Source organism: Emys orbicularis, chromosome 8 (assembly GCF_028017835.1).
Source record: "Emys orbicularis isolate rEmyOrb1 chromosome 8, rEmyOrb1.hap1, whole genome shotgun sequence".
NCBI classification, from domain to species: Eukaryota; Metazoa; Chordata; order Testudines; family Emydidae; genus Emys; species Emys orbicularis.
Window position 1 is genome coordinate 101453766 of NC_088690.1, and position 25896 is coordinate 101479661.

The 25896-nt window shown below is 42.7% G+C and overlaps 1 protein-coding gene across 2 annotated transcripts in view; it reads right to left on the reverse strand.

The window, feature by feature from the left end:
• Positions 1-25896, reverse strand: part of PPP2CA (protein phosphatase 2 catalytic subunit alpha) — an 81549-nt gene that overhangs the window by 18152 nt on the left and 37501 nt on the right. Inside the window, exon 1 of one of the 2 annotated variants that reach the window (XM_065409907.1) lies at positions 4212-4548. The exons of the other annotated variant lie outside the window; for it this stretch is intronic. Within the exon in view, the coding sequence (XP_065265979.1) occupies positions 4212-4313 (102 nt within the window). The 5' untranslated portion in view covers positions 4314-4548. Of the gene's footprint in view, positions 1-4211; positions 4549-25896 lie in introns of those variants that run through there. 2 annotated transcript variants of the gene reach the window in all.

Consider the following 25896-nt stretch of genomic DNA (forward strand, 5'->3'; position numbering starts at 1 on the left):
CAATCTGTATGTTATTCCATGATAACCAGAAACTTGCTCAAACTCTGTTCACTTTTTTTTATCTTAATAAAATTTTTAAAATATGTAGTACCTTTTTGAGCATGTCAGCAAGTCTACACAGAACAGTTAGAATGCAACACATTAAAGCACTCTATAATTTAGACCATTCTGGTGTGCACTGCCTCACTATGAAGACACCTTAAGTCTGTACAAAAAATTACTCCTGCTAGATCAAAATATTTATTCCAAATTAAGCAATCACACAGAGCTGCACCTAAATAACAAAAGGTGCGACTTTAAGCCAATTTAGTTATTTTAGTTGAAGTTTGTGTGTTAAGCTAATTTCATAGATGTGCAAGGGACTGTCAGTTTCAGTGCGGGTAGATATATTTTTACAAGTTGAAGCAGATCCATGCCAGAGGCTCAACTACATCCCCTTCTCTGGCCACTCCTGTTACCCATCTACTCTCACTTCTGTTATCCCACCCTTGAAGTCTGACTACCATTCTTATGCCAAACTTCTTTCCTTCTACAACCTCTCATCTTGCCCACTGACAATTCCCCCATCTTCACAATCTCAGAACCACTTTTTTACATTTATTTCCTTCTACACTGTGGCTGAAAAGGTCTCGTTGCTTCAATCTATCCTTACTGCTAAAACTGGTTCTCTCACCTTATGAGAGTTTCAACTTCCCTTCTCTCTATCAAAAATGGTTCAGTTTAGGTCATCTTTCCTACCAGCTGTATAAGAGGTACTTCTGCAGTGCTCATCACCATTATACATAAGCACTGAGGGAAAGATCCACACAGGAAGAATTGCATCTAACTGCCCCTTTAGCCACCTAAGTCCAAAATTCAGATCCTCAAAATGTCCATTCAGCAGCTGCCACTTAATGCCGTAGGTACACAAGTTTCTTTTTATGAAGTCCCAGCGGCACCTAAAAATCTGCCAGCAATCATGGAAATACTGCCTCAGTCCTGACTCCAGATGCCTCTCTCATGCCTAAGCCCCAGCAGGATCTTAAAAGGAGATGTTCCCCCACCACTACCTTCCCTGAAGGGCCCAATCCAGTAGGCAGTATTAGAATCAGCCCTAAAGCACATCTACTGGATCAGGCCCCATACAGAACCCCACAGGAATATAATGGTGTCCACCCCATATAACCTTTAAACAAGTGGTTATAGCACTCTGCCAGGATGCGGGAGATCTGGGTTCAATTCATTCCTCTGATTTGCAGCATGCATTTGAACCCACATCTCCCACGCAACAGGAGAATGGCCTACCCACTGGGCTATAGTCATTTTCACATATTCCAATTAATATTTAATTTATATATAGTGGAACAGCTTCAACAGGAGATACTGAAATACCAACCCTAGAATGCCACTTAGCCCAGTGGCTAGGGCATTCTGCTGAGAGGTGGGAGACAGGTTCAAATCTCTGCTCCACATCTGATGGGGAGGAGATCTGAACCCATGTCTACCACATTGTGAGTGCGCTAACCACCGGGCTAAAGGTTACAAGGGGGCACTACCATCTCCTCCTCAGTCTGTGTTTTTTGGGGGGAGGAGAGTGTTCATGGCTGTGAACCCCAAATGGAGTTAGGCACCTAACTCCCTTTGAGGAGTGGGACTCATGCCATACACACACCCCCATGGCATTTTCTATATTCAACTTGCTGGCTTCTATGGATTTCCATTCCTAGGCACCTAGCTCTCGCCATGCATCATACAGGGAAGCCTGGGCATTTAACTCTGGGATGTAGATTCCATTTGGTAGCAAGATGTCTAAACTCAGGAACTGCAATACTGAGTCAATTCCCTTCCCATTCTGTGTTTTCTCTCCTTGCCTCAACCAAGCTGCTTTCCTTAAGTCTCCTTTCCCAACCATTCTTCCTAACAGTGTTCAGATTCCCCGCATGCCCACCAACCGTAGTAAATTGTCATTGTGTTTAATTTAATTGCAAGCTCATTGTGGCAGGGAACTAGTCTTGTGTATTTGTAAAGCATTATGCATTATTTTAACAAGTATTAAGGCATATGTATAGGCATCACCTCACTTACTAGGATACCACTTTATATATCATTTGGAAGAGTAATTTAAGAAAAAGATGAGTATATTGTGCTCAAGCATATGACAAACAATTTTTGCACTTATGTCTTATTACCTATTTGAAACATTACAATTTAGAGAATTAAATGTGCACCATAATTTGAACAAAACTGAAGTGTTGGAATACTTCACAGTTGTAAAGTTTGGACTCAGTACATTAATATGCACTTGTCTATTAAAGTACTTTTCAGTGACTATCAAGATTACAAAGAACCCTCTGGAAAGAAGCAGATTCAAACAACACACTGTAGTGATGATAGACAATGCCAAATCAGGCTCTTCAGTATTAGGGATAACGAATATTTACAGTGGGCGTACATCAGCGATGTCTCAAACTCTGCAACCTGAATTCCCTCAAACACTCCACAAATATTTTCCCCACACTAGAATTATATGCACACCCTTATACTAAGCCATAAAAACTTTTCAGTTATAAATCAACATAACTTGATCAGTATTCAAAATTAGAATGCCATTTGTGAAAGACAGGTTGGTATTAAAGGAGACTGTATTGTGACCTGCACAAAAACGGTTTCTAAAACCCAGGAATGAGAATGCCACATCATTCATTGCTCCAAGTGATTTTACCATGGTGCAGATTTCCATTTACCTAAAATGAGTTACCTATTCACACACACATAAGATCTTGGTCACATGTCAGAAAGCCACTGCACTGCAAATAGACTAGTTTAAGAAAAACAAAATCTGCTCTAGCATAAATTTTTCACCTTCTGGCATTAAAGCACACTTTGAAGGGGAAATAAAAAGCAAGAGATTATACATCCTCTGCAACAGCTTTACAAAATTGTCATGAAAATGTACTTGTCCAACCACTGAATCTACTTTTTTTTTTTTTAAACTAGAGTATCAAATGATTATTCTCTAGGTAAATTTTCCAGGGCTTCTCTAAACTGATGAAATCCGTGAGCATAGGAATGACCCCCAAAATAGATTACAACGTCCAATCCTCAACACCCATAACTCCACATAGTTGCATAACATGAAGTAAGTTTGTTACTTCTCAAGTAAGTTTACTTCAGACAAAATTTAGAAACTCCTACAAAGAGAAACCAATACCTCAAATTAATCTAATTCCCAACTACATTTTAAAGGCCATTCCAAACACATCATGAAGTTAAAAAAAAAATGAATGCGATGAAAATCAGAAAATCCCAAATCCAAATTACTTTTTTGGGGGGAAGAGGGGATGGGAACATCTACATTACCACCTTAAAATAAAAATGTCCACTTCCATTGTAATTCCTGCTATTTTGGTGGACTATTACAAGAAAAACAAACATGTATTAACTGTCCCAAGGGGACTGGCATCTTGTTCCCAGGTGCTCCAACATGGCAACAATTACAGAATAGGTTGGAGATTAGCATCAGTAACACAGAAGATACAAATTTGTGGCCACAACACCCCCATCTCCTGCTCATCCAACTGAACAATACCAAAGATATTTCAAACACTTTTTTTAAATGGAAAGTGGGGCTGGGGCATTGGAGAGAAGAGGATGAGCGTTTGGACGACGTGCAAATGTTGCTTGACGGATTTGCCTTTGTACGGCGAGCACGGAGCCAGTAAGAGGAACCAGGCGATGACACCGCGAGCGAAATGCCCTGAGCGCCGAGGATGGCTGATGTGCACAAGGGTCTCTTCGCCCCGGAGAATCCCGGCGAGAGGCGCCATTTTAGGAGGCAGCGAAAAGCAGCCGAAGGAGTCAGTCTCCGAGCGGAGCGACAGGGGGCGCCGAACTGCCCGGGAGGAGGATACCCCCGCCTCGGAGCTCTAGGACCCGCTATCCCCGCGGGGTGACAGAGCTTCAGGCGCTAGAAAAAAATCGGCCCCGCCCGAGGAGATTCATCCACGGAGCCCCCCGGCCATCACCGCTTCCCCGACTCTGCCCTGCTCCACTGCCCCTCGGAGAGGCCAACCCCGCTCCCCTCTCACAAGCTCTTCCCCAGCCCCCTCCTTCTCCTCACCCTGTCACAGGCGCTGCATTTGCCCGCCCCCAGCCCAGACTCCCCTCCCCAGGTCTCGCCTCACCGCAGAGGCTCGCTCTTCCCTGCCTCCCAGGCCCCCAGCTCCGTTTACCTTCTCGCAGAGACTCTTCACCTGCCCCTCGGACAGCTGCTTGCACTCGTTGAGCTGCTCCACCCACTGGTCGAGCTCCTTGGTGAAGACCTTCTCCTCCATGCCGCTCGCTCGCTCTCCTCACCGGCTCCTGCCGCTGCCGCTCGGCTCTGCCACACCACCCCCTACGATCCGCTCCAAGCAGCGGCCGCGGCCTCACAGGACACACGGGGAGCGCGGTGGCGGCGGTAGACGCTAGCAGCTCCCCCGGCTAGATTCCGGCTCCTAGCAGCGGTTCTAGCATTCACTCGTTCTTCGCTCCCCTCCGTGTAATGGCCGCCGCGCCCTGACGTCAACCCCCTCTGCTTCCCCCTCGGAGGGGGAGGGGTAACACGGCGCATGCACAGCAGCGGACGAGAAGGCGGCGCATGCGTGATACCGACAATGAGAGGGCGGGGCCGGCCGAAGAGAGGCAGCGCATGCGTAATGTTCGTAGCAAAGGGAGGAAGCCCGAAATATCAGCGCATGCTTACTTCAACGCCGTGGGGATGTCAGGATTAGCGCATGCGTAATGCTCACAGTGATTTACGGACGAATGGAAGGACGCATGTGCAGTGCTGGAGCAAAAGGAAAAGGAGACCGGCTGGACAGCGACGCATGCGTAGCACCAACAACGAAGCGACGGGTGAAGGTGCCCGGACTGAGCGACTGGAGACGATCAGAGCATGCGCAGTACAGCTGGGGGGTGTTGTAGTCGGAGTCGACCGCGGAGTCTGGATTCTAGACTAGAGCAGCGTTAGGCCCCCCCCTCCCCCTTCCTGACAGGGTGCTTCCTCCACACCCACTCCACGGAGCCGGCTCTCCACGGGGAGGTAGTTGGTGTCTGCTCCTCACCTAGTGGTGCTGAGTGACCTGTAGGGTAGCATCAGCTATGTGGTTTTCCTAAGAGCATCAGAATGCAGCTGATATTAGTCACCATGACACAACAGAAAGGTAAAGTAGCTGATGAGTTGTAAGTGGGATGAAGCTTTCGGCTTACAAGGAAAGGTCAGCATGCCCAGTGAGACGTAGCAAAAAGCATTGCTCTGTCTAGGAAAGCTAGAACTAAGGTGACCTGCTCCTGGCCTAGGAGACAAAGCCCGTCTCTGCGCCCATCCTCTTCAACCTTGCTGAGGCATTTCATGCTGTTGATCATACAGTGTTAATGACATGTATGAGATCCTGCAGGAGTGAATGGGTCTGCCCTTTGCTGGATCCACTCATTTCTAGTAGAGAAGTCACAGAGGGCTGTGGTGGGCACATGATCCTTGTTAGCAAAGTCACTCTTACAGAGACCCACCTGGCTCAATACTCTATCCCTTCTCCTACCACGTCTATAATACTGCAAGGTAAGATTACACAGATTCATGTGCCCTTAATGAGAATATTATTCCAACTGTATATCTCCACTGATGCAGCTTCCATCATCAGCAAGGTGTCTCACTATCTGCAGATGGACGAGGAGCCGGTGGCCCAACTGTAAACCAAGATTAGGCTTAGTAGGAACCACTTAGAAGAAATTGCCAATAGTTTAGCCTCACCCATGATCAGGGGGAATAAGACCATAGAAATAAAGATTCTGAGAAGCCTTTGAGTCATCTTTAATCATTAGTACTATTATATACAGCAGTGTTATGAAGATGTTTTCTGCATTTTAATTTGGCAACAAAATTGTGCCCCTTACTCTTAGGTGAGAATGTAGTCAGTGTGAGTGGTTCTTTAACTTTCATCATCTCTGAATTAGACCAGTGGTTCTCAACCAGGGGTACGTGTACCCCTGGGGGTATGAAGAGGTCTTCCAAGGGGTACATCAACTCATCTAGATATCTGCCTAGTTTTACAACAGGCTACATAGAAAGCACTAGCGAAGACAATACAGACTAAAATTTCATACAGACAATTACTTGTTTATATGGCTCTATATACTATACACTGAAAAGTACAATATTTTTATTCTAATTGATTTATTTGATAATTCTATGGTAAAAAAAAAAAGAGAAAATAAGCAGTTTTTCAGTAATGTACTGTGACACTTTTACACCTGATTTTGTAAGCAAGTAGTTTTGAAGTGAGGTGTAACTTGGGGGTACGCAAGACAAATTAGACTCCTGAAAGGAGTACAGTAGCCTGGAAAGGTTAAGAGCCACTGAATTGGACTACTATAACTCTCTAGCTGAGGATGCATGAAATGTCCACAGAAAGGCTAACATTTGTGCAGCCTACAGTGATAACTGTATTTTACACTCAGTTTAGACTGATTTAAATGACTTCACAAGTTTCAGGACAACACTGAATTAGGCCCACCTAGTTTGTAGTATTTGAGTCAAGGTGAGCCAACTGATTGCTGGACATAGCTTTGCGCACACTCAAGTCACCACTGCCATTGTTAGAAACAGCCTTATTTGGAAGGTGATATTAATTGTGAGAGTTTGGGGGTTTTTTCCCCATGAATATTGCCTAGGAAGAAAATTCACGTTTTCTATTAAACAGGTCATGGGAGGGGTTTGTTGTTTTCTTCATACTGGAACAAAGTCTATCATGGAAAAATAAAATAAATGTAGCATTTATAAGTGTAAATTACCTGCTCCACTAATGGGTGATGGTGCCCATCTTTCAACTTAATTAACACATGACCTACAGTGACACCTCCAGGGCTCTAATGTTAGAGTTGGGAGCGGGTGTTTCCATCAGTGGTATTGTAAAAATGCATCATAATTAATGTTACAAAAGTTGCCATTGTGGTCACTAGTCACCAGCAGGGCACTGCAAACTTTATGAGCTATCTGATTCACCCCATAATGAGGGTATAAGCATCTTTGGGAAAAAGTATTAGACTGAGAAGAGAACAAAAAAAAAAAATAGAGCAGCAAATCCTCACTGATGAGCATACCAAAAGGGACAATGTCAGTGTGGCTCCCCCATTATGAATTCAAGGCCGAATTCTTCCCTGGTATATCTCATCCATATAGTCCATAGAGTTATATTAAAAATGATTTTAGGCCTCAGAACCACAGCTGTTGATAAAAGTGATGAATCTGCTACCACCCGATCCTTCCAGCCAACAGTAAGCAGAAATAAGGGCCTGCAAAGTATGACAGAGTATCAAACTGTAGAGAAGATTGCATCCAGCAAACAGGGAGCATTAAAGGGGATGTTTGCCTTACTCTGAAGCATCAGGCATGGATTACTGCAGGAGGCAAGATCTGGTCTGGCTAATGTTACATTCCTGTATAAACCCTTTTGTGAGGAACCTAAACACTTTATAAAAAAATGTTACTCTGAAAATATCAGTATGTTTAGGACACTTTAAATATGAGCTTTTTGGTTATTCTGGCCAGAAAGCAAGGAGAGGGTGGCCCTATTCCTTTATTTTTAAAAAATGCAACAATTTCTTTGTATTTGTGCACATCCAAACATAAAATCAGATAGAACAAAATCTAAATAACTCCCTCACACACACACACACACATACACACACACCCCAGGACAAAGTAAAGTATAAATATATCCCACCCTTCAGGCAAAAGCATAGCCCAACATTTTCAACTTCAAATATTGTATCCCCAACCTAAGAAACCATGGATCTGAGTTTCAAAAGCACATAGCACCCACATTTTCTTCCAAATGAAGTTAGTCTCTTCAACAAGAAATCTCTCAAATCACACACTTTTGTTATTCAGTGTTGCACTCCCTCCCCCCCCCATATATTATATTTCATCACAAGAAAAACTGCCATGTTGTGTTCAACGTGTTCCCCTAATTATTTGCAGAACACTTAGCTGAGTCTGAATATAATAATCATAGCATCTACTTAACACTTTAAATCTTCAAAACACTTTACAAACATTCTCTCATTAATCTTGCAGCAACTCTGAGATGGGGTAATAATGCTTACTTCCCTATGTTACCCTCTCTATCTCAGTTTCCTCCTCTGTAAGTGTCTTGCCGCAGGCCACAGAGAGAGTCAGCAACAGTGGTGGGTTTAGAGGCTCCAGTTCAGCAAAAAACTTAAGCACATCATGTGTAAGTGTTCTGCTGAATCAGTCCCACAGCACTTTAGGTTTGCTGACATGCTCACATCAACATACTTCACACCACTAATTCAGAAATGCGTTCCTGTTGCCTGATGATCATTTCCAGAAGCTTCTTTTAAACTCTTGGAACATGGAACAGATCATAAACAGGCAGTTGTCATGGAAGTAATATGTGACAGGTTTTTATTGCAAGGAACATACACTTGGCACCTCCCACATGCATTGTACAGACATAAATCCCACCTAATCTTTCTTGTGCTCTGGATGGAATCTCTTCTCTGCTCTTCCTACCCACACATAAAGGAATGACAACTGTTTCTGACTGAAACAGCCAACTTCAGAAATCCAAATTATGTAGGATTTAAATGTATCTAATATTGTAGCTAAGTGACTGCAGTCTTCACTTCCTTTAAAGTCAACCTCAAACAAAATGTAAGGTCTAAATTCTAGCTAGACCTGTGCAGGAGCAGAAAGTATCTTCTTTTCCTATCCCAGTGAACAGGGCTGTGGCAAAACACAGACATCAGTGATTCCTACCCACGTAGAGGGCAGCTGGCTAATGCACTCAGGCATGCTTCATAGTCCTAAGGAGCCAGCTAAGTGGGCAAAGAGACCAGAATTCCCTCCCCCTACCTTTTTATAAGCCCAGGACGAGCATATGCTGCACCTTTCATCAGCAAATATAAAGAATGCAAAGCACTGCCCTTCCCCCTGTAGTCCCACAGGCCTTCTACCTGGATCTGCTCTTTACAGACCCAAAGCACCAGAGCACCTTTCTTCTGCAGCTATGCTTCTATAGCCCAGCTCCAAGGGCAACGGAGAGGAGTAAGACACAATTTAGCCTAGTGAATACATGATTTTACTTCTATTTGTAAGCTGTAACTCCTTTTCCCTTTCTTGAACCCAAGTAAGGAATAGCAATTCTCGAGCTTGAGAATGCTGAATTTTGCTGACATAAGCAGAGTAGGCATTTTTTGCTGATTATAACGAGGGGTTTTCAGAGTCCCCATCTCCAATTAACACCTCATCTCACAAAGCCCCTGTAATAATGACCAGCCCTCTTTGCCCAGATGGAGGATGAGAGTCTATCAGAGCTATTCCTAGATTGGCCAGAGAGATCACTGCAGGGAAAAGCCCCTTCAGGACACATGCATACTGCCTCCACAGTGCACTCAGCACCTTGCCGCTCAGGAAGCAAGAGTACAGATTATGGGAATCACACCCATGTTATTCAAATGGTAATGAAAAGTTTAACCACAGGGTCACCAAGCCAATGTGACTGATAATCCAGAGCTGTGGCTAATATTGGTTTTGGTTTGGCGATATTACAACTAGGGAAGGGGAAGACAGAGAATTTTGCCCCAGGGCAGATTCACTTGTATTTACGTTCACATCTAAAATATAACTTAGGGTGACCAGATGTCCTGATTTTATAGGGACAGTCCCGATTTTGGGGGCTTTTTCTTATATAGGCACCTATTACCCTCCATCCCCTGTCCCAATTTTTTACACTTGCTATCTGGTCACCCTAATATAACTCCTAACGCAAATGCTAACCAGTGCCTTTTATCCAGTTCATCTTCAGCTCGGGGACCTAATTCTGAGAAGTGCTGAGCACTTGCAACTCCTATTGACTTGACTAGGAGGCAACTCCACATTTGTAAACAGGTCAGAGTTCAAATAAATTCTGACCTTTTCCTATATGTAGGGCAAAGTGTTCAGGAGGGAGAAAAAATTCCATTTGAGACTCCATATTCATGCTCAAGTACAAAGAAACCTGATAAAATGAGAAAGGGCCTGTGAATGTAACAGGCACTGCACAGAAAAGCTATTCTTAGGTCAGAATTTTAATTTTGTTTCAATGTGACTGATAAATGTATTAGGTTATTATTTATCCATTATTAATACTAATAAGGAATCTCCTTTTTAAACAAATACGTAATCAGATTTCAATGTAATGAACAGATCCACCCTGTTACATTTTGTTCTCTAGACAATACTATACTGAATTTCTGTGCCTCACATCTTAGCTGTTATAAATAGATAGTGATGCAGTTAAGATAATTATTATGGGTCTGAATGTAGTTTACATCTTACATAACAGAATGTTCTAACCAAAATCCCTATTATAAGGGTGGAGTAGAAGAACATGCTACAGCACCCTGAAATTATTGATGTGTCACAGTTCACTTTATACAGCATCTACAGTGAATACACCTTTTTGGCTTGAGGAAAGTTTGGAAGCAAGTTTAATGCTTATGCAAGTGGGCTAACAGGACTGACTCAAGTCTGGCATTATGCCATCAGGTGCTGCTGTTAGTGCACCTTAATCTTGACCTGCAACCACACCTGCCACTCCACCCAGGCATCATCAGAGCAGAGACTGTCAGGCATAACTTAAATTAGTGTAATAATAAATCAGACAAAAATAAACCATCATTCTCAATTACAAGGAGGAAGAACATTCCTGTGGAGTGGAGCCAATCCGCAGGAGCTAGGGAACTCCCCCCACCAGTAGCAGCCAGGAGCAGGGCAAGAGCTGAAGCCCAGCTAGGTATCCCTTGTCCCCTCACCCTCTCAGAACTGAAGCAGCTGGGACATCCTTCCCCATTCCATGTGGCTGTCAGAGAATGAAAAGCATTGGGAGGGGAAGAGAGAAGGGAGTCAACTCAGGAACCTAGGTCATCCCAAACCCAGCAGCAACCACCTTCCCAATTCTCTAGATGCCCAGAATGACATCAGACCTGCCTTCTACTTGAATTATGGATAGGGCTGTCAATGAATCGCAGTTAACTAATGCGATTACCTAAAAAAAATTAATCGCAGTTTTAATCGCACTGTTAATAGAATACCAATTGAAATATATTAAATATTTTGGATGTTTTTCTACATTTTTATATATATTGCATTGTGTTGTAATTGCAATCAAATATTTGCACTGTAAAAATGATAAATAAAAGAAATAGTATTTTTCAGTTCACCTCATACAAGTACTGTAGTGCAGTCTCTTTGTTGTGAAAGTGCAAATTACAAATGTAGATTTTTTTTTTGTTACATAACTGCACTCAAAAACAAAACAATGTAAAACTTCAGAGCCTACAAGTCCACTCAGTCCTACTTCTTGTTCAGCCAATCGCTAAGACAAACAAGTTTGTTTACATTTACAGGAGATAATGCTACCCTCTTCTTATTTACAATGTCACCAGAAAGTGAGAACAGGCATTTGCATGGCACTTTTGTAGCTGGCATTGCAAGGTATTTACATGCCAGATATGCTAAACATTCATATGCCCGCTCATGCTTCGGCCACCATTCCAGAGGACATGCTTCCATGCTGATGACGCATGTTAAAATAATAATGCGTTAATTAAATTTGTGACTGAACTCTTTGGGGGGGAGAATTGCATGTCCCCTGCTCTGTTTTACCTGCATTCTGCCATATATTTCATGTTATAGCAGTCTCGGATGATGACCCAGCACATGTTGTTCATTTTAAGAACACTTTCACTGGAGATTTCAAAAACGCGAAGAAGGTACCAACATGAGATTTGTAAAGATAGCTATAGCACTTGACCCAAGGTTTAAGAATCTGAAGTGCTTTCCAAAATCCGAGAGGGACAAGGCATGGAGCATGCTTTCAGAAGTCTTAAAAGAGCAACACTCCGATGCGTAAACTACAGAACCCGAACCACCAAAAAAGAAAATCAACCTTCTGCTGGCGGCATCTGACTCAGATGATGAAAATGAACATGTGTCGGTCCGCACTGCTTTGGATTGCTATCGAGCAGAACCCATCAGCATGAATGCATGTCCCCTGGAATGGTGGTTGAAGCATGAAGGGGCATATGAATCTTTAGCTCATCTGGCACAACAGCGACGCCGGCTACAACAGTGCCATGAGACTGCCTGTTCTCACTTTCAGGTGACATTGTAAACAAGAAGCCGGCAGCATTATCTCCTACAAATGTAAACAAACTTGTTTGAGCAATTGGCTGAACAAGAAGTAGGACTGAGTGGACTTGCAAGCTCTAAAATGTTACATTGTTTTATTTTTGAATGAAGTTTTCTTTTTACATAATTCTACATTTGTAAGTTCAACTTTCATGATAAAGAGACTGCACTATAGTACTTGTATTAGGTGAATTGAAAAATACTATTTCTTCTGGGTTTTTTACAGTGCAAATACTTATCAAAAATATAAAGTGAACACTGTACACTTTGTATTCTGTATTGTAATTGAAATCAATATTTGAAAATGTAGAAAACATCCAAAAATATTTAAATGGTATTCTATTATTGTTTTACAGTGCAATTAATTGCACGATTAATCACAATTAATTTTTTTAATCGCTTGACAGCCCTAATGGATACTTTTTCCCCCTCTGCTGAGTGTTTGCTGTGACCTCCCTTCCCCATCAAAGAATTTATGCTACCAGCATCATTCTCCCAGCACTCCAAGCTCCTCCCCATTTTGCCCTGCCTCCTCTACCCCTTTTTTTTCTGAGGCTCAGACTTCAAGGCCAGAAGGGGCCATCAATCTGACTTCTTCCTTATCACAGGCTATAGCACCTCATCCACCCACTCCTCTAATAGACTCATAACCTCTCTCTGAGTTATGGAAGTCCTCAAATCCCTATCACCATGAGTGCTTCCTTATGGCTGGGGGAGGTATTGCAATCTTTCTCTCACCCCAGTGCCTCCTGCAGGCCAACCTCAGTAGGTCTTCAGTGACAGCCCTCCAGCCCAGTCACAAAGTCCAAATGAACCCCTTCTGGGGTATTAAAGAGTCCAATATATAAACAGCCTCTCTGCCCTTACTAGGATCTTCAGCCCTGATTCTGGGTCCTTTAAATTTAGCCCTTTGTTCAGGCTCCCAAATAAGCTCTAATTCTTCTGGGAGTTTATACCACTTTACTTGGGCCCACACAGGGAACCTGGGCCCAGCTATTACACCAGGTTTCAACCCAGGGACCCTATAAACAGCAGCCACATACTGCTTGATTCAGTTTGTCACCACTTCTTCCCTGTGTCTCTTCCCACCTAGCCTCTTTATCTTCACCCTTATCTCAGGGTTAAGGTTCTTAGATCTTGAAAACCTAGCTATATAAAATACATCCAGAAAACAAACTCAAGCTCCTCTAGCCAAGGGGAGCAGTGGAGGCAAAAGACATATCTGGCTTCAAGACTAAGCTTGATAAGTTTATGGATGGGATGGTATAATGGGATAGCCTAATTTTGACAATTAATTGATCTTTGACTATTAGCGGTAAATATGCCCAATGGCCTGTGATGGGACACTAGATAGAGTGGGATCTGAGTTACTACAGAGAATTCTTTCCTGGGTGTCTGGCTGGTGAATCTTGCCCACATGCTCAGAGTTTAGCTCAGGGGTAGGCAACCTATGGCACGCGTGCCAAAGGCGGCACATGAGCTGATTTTCAGTGGCACTCACACTGCCTGGGTCCTGGCCACCAATCCAAGGGGCTCTGCATTTTAATTTAATTTTAAATGAAGCTTCTTAAACATTTTAAAAACCTTATTTACTTTACATACAATAGTTTAGTTATATATTATAGATTTATAGAAAGAGACCTTCTAAAAACGTTAACATGTATTACTGGCACGCAAAACCTTATATTAGAGTGAATAAATGAAGACTCGGCACAACACTTCTGAAAGGTTGCTGACCCCTGGTTTAGCTGATCGCCATATTTGGGGTCAGGAAGGAATTTTCCTCCAGGGCAGATTGGCAGAGGTCCTGGGGGGGGTTTCACCTTCCTCTGCAGCATGGGGCACGGGTCACTTGCTGGAGGATTCTCTGCACCTTGAAGTCTTTAAACCACAAGTTGAGGACTTCAGTTGCTCAGACATAGGTCTGGGGTTTGTTACAGGAGTGGGTGGGTGAGATTCTGTGGCCTGCGTTGTGCAGGAGGTCAGACTAAAAAGATCATAATGGTCCCTTCTGACCGTAAAGTCTATGAGCTAGAGAAGCACACCCTTCCTTCCCTAGGCCAGGGCAGCTCCTTTTATCTGGGCCAGCAGGGCCCTGATTGGCTGCTGCTAGCCCTTCTACATCTTGGAGGACCAGGTTTCTTTAGCTTCCAAAATGGCTATTATAGTAAGGTCTCTCTAGGCAGGCCCAGAGAACTAATCTTTGCTATTCTTTTCCTCCCTTCTGCTTGCTCCCAGGGGTGGAGATGACATAGGAGAGCAGTAGGGTCTCCAGCAGGGGGCTGCGAAAGCCTGGTACACCCCTTCAAAAGGCCATTATCTTAACTGGTGCTGATCTTACTTGATGGGACATGGAGGTGGTGTCTCATGTAGCCAGATCTTGCATAATATTAATCTGGTGCCTTTGCTTGTACCGTATCTGACTGGGATGATTCAACAGAATGGTTTCTCCTTCTCAGAATGCAGACTGAAAAGATAATGAAAATGGTCCTTCCAAATGATAAGCGTTGCTTTCACCAGCTGAAATTCAGGAATTATCTAATGATATCAGATGCTTTGTCTGGAGGAGGAATGAGTTTCAGAAAGTTATCATTACCCTAGGCAATTTGAACTGTCTGCCAAATTTTCAGTCCTGTAATTAGTTTAAATTTATTAGGGGATTTTACGAGTGAAAAGGAGATATGGGGGTCCATTGCAGCAGTATTTTAGCTCTCTCTTCATTGCCCAATTAGCTTCATAGTGGGGGGAGGCAGCAGTTTGCCAACAGCACACAGGTGTTTTTCTATGGCCTTGGCTACACTTGCGAGTTACAGCTCTGTAAAGCCTCCCCCAGCGCTGTAACTCACTCCCCATCCACACTGGCAGGGCACTTACAGCGCTGTATCTCCCTGGGTACACCGCTGCCGGTACTCCACATCTCCGAGAGGAATAACAGCTGCAGCGGAGTGGCTACGACTCACCGGTCTGAGTGTAAACGCTTGCAGCACTGTACTAATCACCTTGTCAAGTGGCCAATCCTCTCCATTGTTGTGATTGGCTGCAGGAATGCGGAAGTGCCGGTTTCAAAGCTCGTACCACAGAGAAAAGCAAACAGTTTGCAGCTTGCTTTGAGTGATTAAATGAATGAGCAGGGGGCCGGGAGTTCGGAACTTGCAAAATAGAGAGCTGACATGCTCCAAAAAGCACTCTCTCTCCCCCCACACTCCCTGTCAAAATCCACTCCCCCCCCCCCCATTTTGAAAAGCACGTTGCAGCCACATGAATGCTGGGATAGCTGCCCATAATGCACCGCTCCCAACACAGCTGCAAATGTTGCAAGTGTGGCCACACCACTGCGCTGGCAGCTGTCAGTGTGGACAGACTGCAGCGCTTTCCCTACTCAGCTGTACGAAGACAGGTTTAGCTCACAGCGCTGTACAGCTGCAAGTGTAGCCAAGGCCTATTACACAGAAGCCTTGTTGTCAGGCCTTGAGAATTAATGGGATATTGAATAGAAATTTTAGCTCTGTGAGTTGTAATTCTTGATTTACTTTAAAAAATGGTCTCACTAAAAACTGACTGCATTGCCTAGGAAGAATGTATTTGTTTGGTCCAGAAAAGGCACATTCAAGAGCACTCTCTGATTGCTGTGGCAGAAATTCCCAGTCTTGACAACCAAGCAGTGTTAGATCTACTGGTCTGTAGGCACAATTCACTCCATCCACACTGAGTGTGATTAAACTTAAGCATTTGTATAAAGTGTTTGCAGGAGTGAGAACTTAAGGAGTTGCTATTTTGTTGTAAAAATGGCTTTGCCATTTTTCTTTAGCATAATAACTAATACTGTCTTGGGTATAATCTTAATTGGGTTCCTGTGTTTATATCTGTCCACAAATGATGCCATGGTTACTTCTCCTGGCTGGTACTGGCAATTCTATGGTTTATTTGAAAACTAGAAGTAGTATAATGGTAGAATCATAGAAATAGGGCTGGAAGGGACCTCAAGACATTATCTGGTCCAGCCCCTTGTGCTGAGGCAGGACCAAGTAAACCTAGACCATCCCTGACAGGTGTTTATCTAACCTGTTCTTAAAATCCTCAAATAATGAGGATTCCACAACCTCCCTTGGAAGCCTATTCCAGTGCTTAACTACGCTTACAATTAGAAAGATTTTCCTAATATCTTTAAGCCCATTACTTTTTGTCTTACTTCAGTGGACGTAGAGAACAATTGATCCCTGTTCTCTTTATAACACCTCTTAACCTCTTGAAGACTGTTATCAGGTCTCCGATCAATCTTCCATTCTCAAGACTCAGTATGCCCAGTTTTTAAATCTTTCCTCATAGTCACAGGTTTTCTAAACCTATCATATTTGTTCTCCTCTGGACTCTCTCCAATTTATCCAATCTTTCTTGAAGTGTGGCTCCCAGAACTGGACATAGTACACCATTTGAGGCCTCACCACTGCTTAGTAGAGCAGGCCAATTACCTCTCAGATCTTTCCTATAATACTCTTGTTAATACCCCCCCAGAGTATCAGCCTTTTATACAACTGCATCACATTGGTGACTTATATTCAATTTGTGATCCACTATAACCCCCAGATCCTTTTCAGCAGTAATACTGCATAGCTAGTTATTCCCCATTTTGTAATTGTGCATTTGATTTTTTTTTTCTTCCTAAGTATAGTACTTTATCCTTGTCTTATGGTTTTAGTCAAATTATTATTAATAGAGGTAGACAAAAAGAGTGATATGTTTGTAATAATTTGTTATAGCCTATACAGGGGCCCCAAATACAGGGAAATATGAGTGAATTGGCACAGTGGGGTTGCATTGCCCAATTTACCTCACAATGGAACAAACACAATGTTGCTGGTAACAAGCAGGTGTTTTTGATTTTACGATACGCTGAAGGCTTGATCTCAGAACAAGAAACATTGTTCACCTAAGGAACTATTCTGGTGTTTTGCTACTAAAGCATGGAATGAGAGATTGGTTAGTAGCTATTTGTCTGGGCATTTTGAGTTGTGGACTCAGCAAGGGGTTGTTTAGACCGTGAATCCTTATAAGAAGGTCTTTTCAGAAGCAGTGCTATGTATGTAGGCTTCTGAAGAGTTTATTTGGTTGCCAATACCTGTGTCGTTAAGAAACAGTTTCTCTTTAGTCCCTCACTGTACCACCACTAGAGAGATGTTTTCTTTACATTTGAAATAGAGACTTGCCTTTATTTCAAAACTTTGTTCTCTTCTTTAGGCACTTCCTGGTGCTATGTTGTGTGAGAAGCAGATTAAAGACATGTGGTCCCTAATAACAACTGGCTGGAAAGGGTAGTTTAGTAATGCAAGCATAAGTAGAATACCTAATCTCCACTGAACAGATTCAAATACCAGCTGTATCAAGTCAACCCTTTATCCTTCTGATGTAAACAAACAGACTACCATGCAGTTTACTATGTGGTGGGTCAGGACTTTGATTTTATTTTTCATCTGAAAGACAGCAATCTCTCTAGTGCTCTGCTGTGGTATTGTTTTCTCTGTATATTCACAGAGCTGTTGTTAGAAACTATGCTTGCTCCGATAACATGGCCCTTAGTTTAGCAGCAGCAGATGTTCTTAGTAACTTCAATCCCACAATATAATGTATGTATTGATCACTTTAATTATAATAGGAATGACTCAACAAGACTTTCAAGGTAATTATCAGATTTAGAGTATTTGTAACAAATATCTTGTTGGTGTAAAATCTCATTATAAATGTAAAAATGTATTTTAAAAATGATCCCTAAAGGGATTTAATAATGTGGACATGTTACTATTTACATTATTTAAATAGGGAAAAGTTGGTTTCTAATTTCCATTAATTCTGCACTGTCAAGGGATAATCTTGCAGCATTAAAGTGTGCAGTTTGTTGTAATGTAAGAATAATTGAGGCTTTGTATAAAATCTGCTTAAGACTTCACATCCTATTTATTTCTTATAGATTTCTTTTGAAGGGCCAGAATGAACATCTAGAGGGCAGTACTTCCTCGGTGATATTCCCACCATTTAACCAGAAAAATATTGATTATTTGAAGTACATTATTAGTACTGAATTTCAAAGTTCAGACCAGCACAGCAGTAACAATGTACTAAAAGCAGTAGTTAGTATTTTGGATCCTATTGTAAAATTGTTCAATAAAACTTTGCAGAAGTGAGGAGTATGTGCTTGACTTTATTCTTATGAGAAATCCTTCTATGGGACTACTCACATGAGTAAAGTTAAGCATGTGTGTAAATCTTCGCAGGGTTGGGACTATAGTGAACATTTGTATGGTGCGTCATTGGTGCATGTAGCCCTTTACAAAGAGAATAAATTTAAGGACATACAATACTTTTTTTTTCTTTAAATATATCTCTTTTTCTTCTCCTCTTCATCTATCCCACTTGTCTAATTAAATCTTGCTCCTGCAGCTGGATCTGCTTGGACTTCCCATGAATCTAAGTGCAGGATCATGGCCTTAAGACTGTAAGTCTTTTGGAGAGGGGGCTTGTTGTCTTGTATGTCTGTAAAGAAACTAACACACCATTTGGCTGATATACACTGTGGTAAGCTGGACTGAAACTCTGCTGCAAGACCTGTGGACTTATGACAGGCTGGTGCTGAATTCTGTGGCAGACTAGAATATAGAAGGTTTTACTGAATGAGGAGCAGAAAGCACCACAAGAGTGAGCATTGTCATATATCTGGCAATGGCAGGAAATAGCAGAAATCTCACAAGAATGCTTATTTTGTGAGCTTTCTGGCCCAAATTTGCAGATAGAAGAGATGTGGATTGTTCTGGAATAAGCAGCTGAACTTCTGGAGCCTTAGCTGAAACAAGCCCAACTGCAACTTTTTATGGTTCACATGTCTTTATATTGAATAACATGTCCCCTCTATTAAAAGCCACTGTGATGTACAGTGGTTTATTGATTTATATTCACACCTTAGATTGTGCTGAAAAAACTTTCCAGTGCAGACAAGGGCTAAGGTAGGTTCACTTTGGTTTTTTACACTGCAGAGTGTGCAACTCCAGAAAGAGGCAGGGTCAAACAAAACAGGGATAATGGAGATCCAGCAGGTGAGACTCCCAAATTCACACAGATGTACCAAGCTCAAAAAAAAAAAAAAAAAAAAGTGTAAGCTTTTAAAAAATAAAGGTGTGTACATTACTGTAACCCTGAGGCAGGGGTGGCTTTTTCCAAAACAAGTTCTGCTGGTTTCATGTGACTATTTAACATACTCTAGTGTTCAGGAAAGATAAATCTTGTTCTTCGGAAACTGCCATATTACATTGCAGTGGGAGGCAGCATGATCTGTTTACTGGTGCAGAGTAGGAGACAGTCACTCGCTGTCTGAATTTGAGTGTCACTTCCCCTTTCCAAGCCTGTTTCCCCATTTGTAAAATGGCATAATACTACTTATCCACCCTGTAAAGTGCTTGAGATATGCAGATGAAAGGAGTTATGTAAGTTCAAAGTAGTGTTATTAATGTAATAAAACACCTAATAACAATAATAAAAAACATTTTCCACCTCTACATCTGAAAGTCTATTCAAAGATAGATACGTATTATTATCCAATTTTTCTGATAAGGAAACAGAGAGAATTGAAGTTACTTGCCTAAGGTAATACAGGAAGCCAGTGGCAGTAGGAATGCAATCCATCTTTTTTATTCTAATCCAGTACCCCATCTCTTGGGCAACACTGTCTGCCCTGATACATATACTACAGTATATGAAGAAAAAATGCTATAACCCAAGCAATTTAAATTGTACTGAAAGAGGAAATGTTTCAAGATGGCCCTTTTGTCAAAACACTAGCCTGAGATTTCCATTAATTCTGAGTTCAAGTCCCTTGCTCCACCACTGGCTTCCTGTGTGTACTTGACTGAGTCATTTACACTCTGTGCCTCACTATTCCATCTGTAAAATGGGTATAGTAGCACTTCCCTACCTCACAGTTGTGTTATGAGAATAAATACCACAGTCATGGAGGGCCACGTAAATACCTAAGATAGCTAGAAGCTGCAGATATCGTTGATGGAGATATGATTCCTGCAAAATACAAAGCTTCTTTAAAAAGAAAACCGTGTTTCTCTAATTATTGGGTGAACAAACAGCCCTCTCCCTACTTCAGTTTTTGACAGAGGGTAACAGGATGACAATGACATTTTGGCCAAGTGGAAATACTTGCTTTCCATTCCTCTGCTTGTAAATGTAAATGCTCTTCCCATGTCACCCAACCTTTACCAGTTTACTTATCACTCTTCACACCACTTGGAACCCATCACATGCCATAAATGATCAGAAAGATGCCCAGTGGATAGATAGTTGGCATTGGGAAGAAGAGGAAGGGTATGGACAGATGTTAAAGAGGATGAGCCAGGAGCCCGCTCCAGACAGATTTTTTAAAATTATTTTAATCAAGCCTGAGGCTACATTTTAGTAACCAAATTAGTTTCAGTTTGGTTGACTGATAAACTGTGTTCAGACAAACCTGAATTTTCTGTTCAAGGTTCCTTACTATGTATTTTCTTGCATTTTTAAGGAAAATACTGATGCTAGCTGATTTACTGCCGTAAACAAAATAACATGGTCTTTTTTTTATAATTAAAGATGTGTCCAAGAAGGTGAATCAGAGACAAGAAAGATTGTTAAAGTCAAATAAAAAAAAATCATACTGCTAATTAAGTCTAAGAAAAATAGGGTCATTTATTACTTCTGAAGAGGGTAGTTTGGTATGGAAAATACTGCCCAAATGTGTCTGTGGCCTTTGCTTATTACATTTCTGTGGCACCTTTTGTCCAAAATGGTCCTAAGGCCCTCAATGGACTGCATTACCCACCCCAAAAAGCAGCTGCCTCTCAGGCAGAAACAGAGCAGCAACACCGGAGAACACAATTTCTAGGCAGGAGTGCCGCCAGCTTTTTTGCCGCCCTAGGCGGCGGAAGGTCCTGCCCCCAAAATGCCACCCCTGAAATGCCGCCCCCGACAGAGGCGGCGGAAGGTCCCGCCCCTGAAATGTGCCCCAAATGTTAGTGCCCTAGGCGACCGCCTAGGTCGCCTAATGGGTTGCGCCGGCCATGTTTCTAGGGGAGGGAGTGACTACGTATTTAACTAACTGAAACTCCCAGGGAATATTTTTTTGAGTAGGGATGGTACTACATAGCAATGGCTTCTAGTCAGGTAAAACCCTTTCTATAACAGATGCTTGCAGTCTGGATCATAAAACATACCTGTGGATCTAAATCACCTCTAGTCTAGTTTTTATGACACAATGGTGAATTGAGTATTTGTAATTAAAGGTGGAACAGATGGTGAAGACTTAATTTAAAGTATTGCGTCCATTAAATTAACCTATGCTATGTTTCCACATGAGTATAATGGAGTATAACAGTATAATGGAGCTTTTGCTGCAGTGAAACAGTACTGGAAAGAAACTAGACCTTGGGAGATGTTTACTTTATGAAGAGCTTCACAGTTAAAGGAGTCCATTGTATTTCAGCAAGTCAGGCTCCAAATACCATGTCAGTGCCAAATACCAATCATATGACCAGTTCAGTATAAAGAATGGGGTTTCTTCATGCCAATATATTTCACCTGTATGTCCATGCTAGCCTAAGCTGCATTCAACTTCCACTATATACCTGCAGTTATCATATAGAACAAAGAAATGTATCCTAACTGCATATTAAAACAAATCAGGCAGATATTAACAAACTCTCTCTTTTAATGTCTACTAATGAAGATAATAACTTTAAAAGGACTCAGCCATCTTTAAGAATGTTCAAACTTTAATCAGAAGCACAGAGTTCTCCTTGATAGAAAGAAAAGGACTTAGGAGAAAGATGGAATCTCTTCCAAGAGCCAGACTGGCCCATAGCTGAAATCATGTCATCATAACACCCCAAGAAGATGGTATGGGAGAAGGTTGTTCACCAATAATATCCAAATAGGGCTTCTCCATGTTTCTAGATGCTACTGTTGGATGGCTACCAATCCTGAATGCTCATAGCAGTTGCCTTATGTGTATCTCAAATGCAAATGAGGTGGGGTTTTCAAGTTCTATGGCTAACAGAGGAGGAAGTTTCCGAAAATAAAGCCATGAATTTCACAAGTAGTAGTGGAACTGTGCTAGGTTCTCCTGGATGTCAGGTAATGTTTTCATTAAATGAGGAATTCCTCTGTGATAAGTTTTTTTGGGGGCACTAGATGCTATTGAAAAATTCTTGAGCTAGAGTGAGGTTTCAGCAAATGTTTCACAATACATTTCACCCAGCTATAGCTGTGGCTGGTATAATGCTCATCTCCCAAGGAACTCACCTACAACTGGTATAGTATTGATCAGTAAGGTGTTCTACACACAAAGGAAACTCCTCCAATATGCAGGCGTTGGGGCAAGGATGAAATCCTTATGAAAAATGGCATGAGATTGAACACAAAAGACCCACAATGGGTTAAATTAGTCCCTGCCATAACTCTTACTGCAATGGAAGTTACACAACGAATTAATCTGGTCCAATGATTAATGATGAAAGAAATTAAAGGGACTGCCAGACACCCTATATAGCAGGGGTAGGCGGCACGCAAGCTGATTTTCAGTGGCACTCACGCTGCCCGGGTCCTGGCCACCGGTCCGGGGAGCTCTGCATTTTAATTTAATTTAAAATGAAGCTTCTTAAACATTTTAAAAACCTTATTTACTTTACACCACAACAATAGTTTAGTTATACTGTATATTATAGACTTATAGAAAGAGACCTTCTAAAAACGTTAAAATGTATTACTGGCACGCGAAACCTTAAATTAGAGTGAATAAATGAAGACTCGGCACACCCCTTCTGAAAGGTTGCCGACCCCTGCTCTACAGCTTTAAACTGTATTTTCTTTTAACTCAATCTGTAAAATTACTATTGTGTACTGTGGAAATGGCTTTGAGGTCACAGAGGATAATGAGACAAACTAACCTCTGGCATAAGTGGGTGCAACTATATTGCCATTGGTAAAGTTGTTTGCATTTTCAACAACGCCGAGTTTGCCTGTATGATTTAATGTGAGTAATAATAAAAAAAATACTATTAATAAAGTCATAGCAGTGTAGGACTGGAAGGAACCTGGAGAGGTCATCTATTCCAGTCCCCTGCACTCAAGATGTAGGAGCAGGATTTTATATTTATACTATAAGAATTAATGTATGATTTGAGCAACCTGCCAGCCACCCTTTTTGAATAGCAGAAAGGACTGATCCTCTGGGACATTGGTAGAAACGCATCTGACAGACTGCCAATGTCTGTACTGATGTTAAGGCAGGGACAGACCAGAACAATCTTTATGACTGATTATGGTCACCCTTTTGTTTTAGGATAAGTTATAATGTCTACTATGGTTTCCTATATGTATTATAAATTAGGCACTCTAGTTAAATATACATTTCTTTGTTTTAAGGTTTAGTAAGTAAGAGACAGGATCTTGTATTGTGTCTATGTTAAGGAGATTAGAGGAATGCTGAAGGCCTGGGCAACAATGTGAACTGTTTTGATTACAAGATTTAGTGAGGTTTAATTTACAATGCCTTTCTTGCTCAACATAAAAACCGCTGTATACCTTTGAAGGTCTCTGTAAAAGGCTGTTTGTGTGAATGAGGAATGCATGCATCAGGAAAAGATAAGGTGTGAAGGCCATTGTTAGGCCTGGTCTACACTACGACTTTAATTCGGATTTAGCTGCCTTAATTCGAATTAACGCTTGACCCGTCCACACAACGAAGCCATTTAATTCGAATTAAAGGGCCCTTTAATTCGATTTCTGTACTCCACCCCGACGAGCGGAGTAGCGCCAAAATCGAATTTGTCAATTCGAATTAGCGTTAGTGTGGCCGCAATTCGATGTTATTGGCCTCCAGGAGCTATCCCACAGTGCACCATTGTGACCGCTCTGGCCAGCAATCTGAACTCGCATGCACTGGCCAGGTGGACAGGAAAAGCCCCGGGAACATTTGAATTTCATTTCCTGTTTGCACAGCGTGGAGAGCACAGGTGACCACAGAGAGCTCATCAGCACAGGTAACCATGCAGGCTGATAATCGAAAAAGAGCACCAGCATGGACCGTACAGGAGGTACTGGATTTGATCTCTATATGGGGAGAGGATTCAGTGCTAGCTGAACTGCGTTCGAAAAGACGAAATGCCAAAACTTATGAAAAAATTTCCAAGGGCATGATGGAGAGAGGCCACAATAGGGACACAGATCAGTGCCGCGTGAAAGTCAAGGAGCTCAGACAAGCCTATCAAAAAGCAAAGGAGGCAAACGGTCGCTCCGGATCAGAGCCGCGGACATGCCGCTTCTACGCTGAGCTAAATGCATTTCTAGGGGGGGCCGCCACCACTACCCCACCTCTGACTGTGGATTCCGAGCTGGGGATAATCTCATCAGGTACACCTGATGATTCCATGGAAGGGGAAGAGGAGGAGGAGGAGGACGAGCTGGCAGAGAGCACCCAGCTCTCCGTTCTCCCCAACAGCCAGGAACTGTTTCTCACCCTGACTGAAGTACCCTCCCAAGCCTCCCAAGCCAGCACCCAAGACCATGACCCCATGGAAGGGACCTCAGGTGAGTTTACCTTTTAAAATATAAAACATGGTTTAAAAGCAAGCATTTTTAATGATTAATTTGCCCTGAGCACTTGGGATGCATTCGCAGCCAGTACAGCTACTGGAAAAGTCTGTTAACATGTCTGGGGATGGAGCGGAAATCCTCCAGGGACATCTCCATGAAGCTCTCCTGGAGGTACTCCAAAAGCCTTGCCACAAGGTTTCTGGGCAGTGCAGCCTTATTCCGTCCTCCATGGTAGGACACTTGACCACGCCATGCTAGTAGCAAGTAATCTGGTATCATTGCCTGACAGAGCCTGGCAGCGTATGGTCCCGGTGTTTGCTGGCATTCAAGCAACATCCGTTCTTTATCTTGCTGTGTAATCCTCAGGAGAGTGATATCGCTTAGGGTAACCTGGTTGAAATAAGGGAATTTAATTAAGGGGACTGAGGTGGCCGTTCCTACTGGGCTGTTTGCCTGTGGCTGAAAAGAAATCCTTCCCTGCATTTAGCCAAGTGCAAGGGGGGGGGGAGGATTGGCCCAGAGCTTTTCGCGTTTTGCTAGCAGGGATCTTCCCTGATACCAGCCAGGCGGTGGGGGGAGGGATAAAGCACTCATCCCAGAGAATTCATGGCGGGTGGGGGGGGGGGGGTGTTAGTTTGGTTCCTGCAGGGATCTTCCCTGATACCAGCCACGCGGTGGGGGGAGGGATAAAGCACTCATCCCAGAGAATTCATGGCGGGTGTGGGGGGGGGGGTGTTAGTTTGGTTCCTGCAGGGATCTTCCCTGATACCAGCCAGGCGGTGGGGGGAGGGATAAAGCACTCATCCCAGAGAATTCATGGCGGGTGGGGGGGGGGGTGTTAGTTTGGTTCCTGCAGGGATCTTCCCTGATACCAGCCAGGCGGTGGGGGGAGGGATAAAGCACTCATCCCAGAGAATTCATGGCGGGTGTGGGGGGGGGGTGTTAGTTTGGTTCCTGCAGGGATCTTCCCTGATACCAGCCACGCGGTGGGGGGAGGGATAAAGCACTCATCCCAGAGAATTCATGGCGGGTGGGGGGGGGGTGTTAGTTTGGTTCCTGCAGGG